This window comes from Pteropus vampyrus, unplaced genomic scaffold (assembly GCF_000151845.1).
Source record: "Pteropus vampyrus isolate Shadow unplaced genomic scaffold, Pvam_2.0 Scaffold176, whole genome shotgun sequence".
NCBI classification, from domain to species: domain Eukaryota; kingdom Metazoa; phylum Chordata; class Mammalia; order Chiroptera; family Pteropodidae; genus Pteropus; species Pteropus vampyrus.
The window spans coordinates 1043722-1046348 of NW_011888957.1; the positions used below are offsets into that span (position 1 = coordinate 1043722).

The 2627-nt window shown below is 64.3% G+C and overlaps 1 protein-coding gene across 1 annotated transcript in view; it reads right to left on the reverse strand.

Moving 5' to 3' along the window:
* PRDM16 (PR/SET domain 16) overlaps positions 1-2627 on the reverse strand; it is a 317846-nt gene that overhangs the window by 19589 nt on the left and 295630 nt on the right. Inside the window, exon 10 of the mRNA XM_023536991.1 lies at positions 2223-2587. Within this exon, the coding sequence (XP_023392759.1) occupies positions 2223-2587 (365 nt within the window). The remainder of the gene's footprint in view (positions 1-2222; positions 2588-2627) is intronic.

A 2627-nucleotide genomic window follows, 5' to 3' on the forward strand; every position in this document is an offset into this window, starting at 1 on the left:
AGCCATCAGCATCCTGATGGTTTGACCCGTGTCCAGCACCCATGGATGACTAGTTTGGGTTAAAGACAGAATAATATCTAATTTTTTTTTTTTTAATGCCCGTAGCACCCCGCATTGCTAGGTGGTCTCCCATCCAAGTACTAACCAGGCTCGACCCTGCTTAGCTTCCGAGATCGGCCAAGATCGGGCACGTTCAGGGTGGCATGGCCGTAGACTCTAAATTGTCTTTTGAGTTTTGACAAATTAAGACAGCTACCTGAATCCCAGGTTAAACAGGGATCACGGGCCTGAGGCGCCACCACCACCACCTAGTGGCCGCAGGCCATGACTGCAGGGGAAGGCCCGGAAAGAAATCCGCAGCCTGAGACTGGACCCCACCAACCACGTGCCAGGGGGTGCTCCGGGAGTGCCCCGGGGGTGCTCCGGGGGGTGCTCCAGGGCCACACGGTATCAGACTCCAGGAGGACACAGGAGCTGCCTCCCTGCTCCGTGGAGGTGCCAAGGCTTGCTCAGGGAGAAGGGGCTGTGGCACTGGTCATCTCTGCCTGTTGGGCAGAGTTGTGCTCAGAATCTGACTGTGCCTGTCCCCTGAGGCTTGGGGACATGAGAGAGGAGGAGGCCGACGAAGCTGCAAAGGCCTCGGCAGCACTTCCCCATGCTCCTGCCCCGGATGGAGGTGGGTGGCCCGGTGAGCCCCGCCTTGTGGGAGGCCGGGCAGGGCAGGGCGAACATGGAAGCTTTCCTTACGGCCAGGGCCCTTCGGGGCATAAGCTGGGAACAACTGCCTGGTTACAACAGAAACACCCAGAAAGGGCTTGATGGATAGAAAATGGTGTCCGCCCATCAGGGCCCAGGCCTCGCTGTGACCCAGGGCTGTGACCCCATGGGGCAGGCCTGGTCGCCCATCAGACGCAGGATGCTTCCTGCCCTAGGCTGCCCTCCCTGTCCCACTGAGGGACAGGTGGAAACTGTCCCCTCCACAGCCTGGATGGACCTGGAGCACAGACTGCTGCCTACCTGTCTGTGGTCTTGGTTTTAGCCACAGCCTTGGAGGGGTCTGGAACTCTCCACCACCCCAGACTCCCCAAAACCACCAGAGGGGGTGAGGGCTGCCTGCCACCTAACCACGGCCCTGGCAGTGTCCCGCCTGGCACGTGACCAGCATAGGCTGACGTCTTTCATGGCAGCGAGCCCACACTTTGTAGGAGCCATCAGTTATCCGGCCCCAGTGATGGCCTGACCTCAGGCCATTTAATCAGGTGACTTATTGGTCATCTCCCATCACCCCCTCTCCCCGCCAGGCTCTGGGCCCACAGGGCAGGCAGTGGGGGTGGCGGGGCCCAGGGGGAGGGGACAGGAGAGACAATGGGTGGCCGGTCCCCCTGCCGGGCCTCCCTTCCTCAGTCCTGGGTGGGTCTCCCAGAGGCCTCCCCAGGTCCGGCCTGCCCAGCCTGCTCTGCCCGATCCGGGCCGGCTCTGTCACAAACACAAACACAGGATGTGCCTGGCTGGCTTGTCGGCTCTTTCCAGCCCATCCCGAGGAAAATCGGGGGAAGTTATTAAGCAAACTCCACGGCCCCAGTGAAACAATGGGGGGCACTAAGTTTAGCTGTGAGCCAGGCAGGGTGAGGGCTTCACAGGCTGGGGTGTTTGTCCCAGCCCGAGAGAGAGAACAATGCCCTGTCTGCCTGCCTGGAGGCGGGGTTCAGGCCCATCCCGCGCGGTTTGGGCCCCTGGACCCTCCGGGTGTGGGGAGGAGGCCTGTGGCTTTGGGGGGCCAACGAGCAGAGAATCCCAGAGCTTCTGCCGGGCTCTGCTGCTCAGCCCAGCTGCTGCCACGGCTCTGTGCCCACCCCCTTGGGAGAATGTGGCCGGAAGGGCAGACAGCAGTGCCTGCAGGCTTGGCGGGGTCGGAGGCCACTGCCCAGCCTTGGGGTTTCTTTCCCACACCCCAGCTCTAGTCGGGCAGACGGCTTCACCACACTCTAGCCGGGGAGGAGGGCTCTGGCTGCCCCCCCCGCCTGGGACCCTCCGGCCCGGACGCCGGTCCCTCCTCTTTGCTCCTGCCCCTCGTTTCCCGCTCGGCCCCCTGCACGCAGGCCGGTCCTGTCCTGGCCTTGGCACCGAAGCTCCCTCCAGGCCCGCACAGCCCAGAGAGGCCGCCCATGCCCACGCCTCCCGGCCGTGCCGACCTCCCCTACACTTGGAATTCTGGGGTTCACTCCTTCTTCACTCTGCCCGCTGCCCCACTGAAGCTCATCCCCTTGCTACATCCCGAGCCGAGGTTCGGGGATCCCCCTGCGGGCCGGGGTCCTTGGTGGCCTCTGAGAGACACAGGGTGCTGCTGAGAACCAGCCTCCCTGTTCGCTTGTCCCCCTGGCCTCACGGTGACTGGGGGTCCGTGGGGTGAGAGCTCTGGGCACGTGGCAGGCGGGGAAGCGGTGCCTGCTCGGCGCGCCCGGCCCGGCCCGGCCCGTCTCACCTGGGGGTGGTAGAGCAGTGGGGACGGCCGCAGGTACCTCTCCTTCAGGACGCCCACGGGGCCCGGCACCTTCCGCTTCTCCACCCTGCTGGACAGCAACACAGAGGGTTACGTACCCCGCCGGGCGGCCCGCCGGCTCCCACCC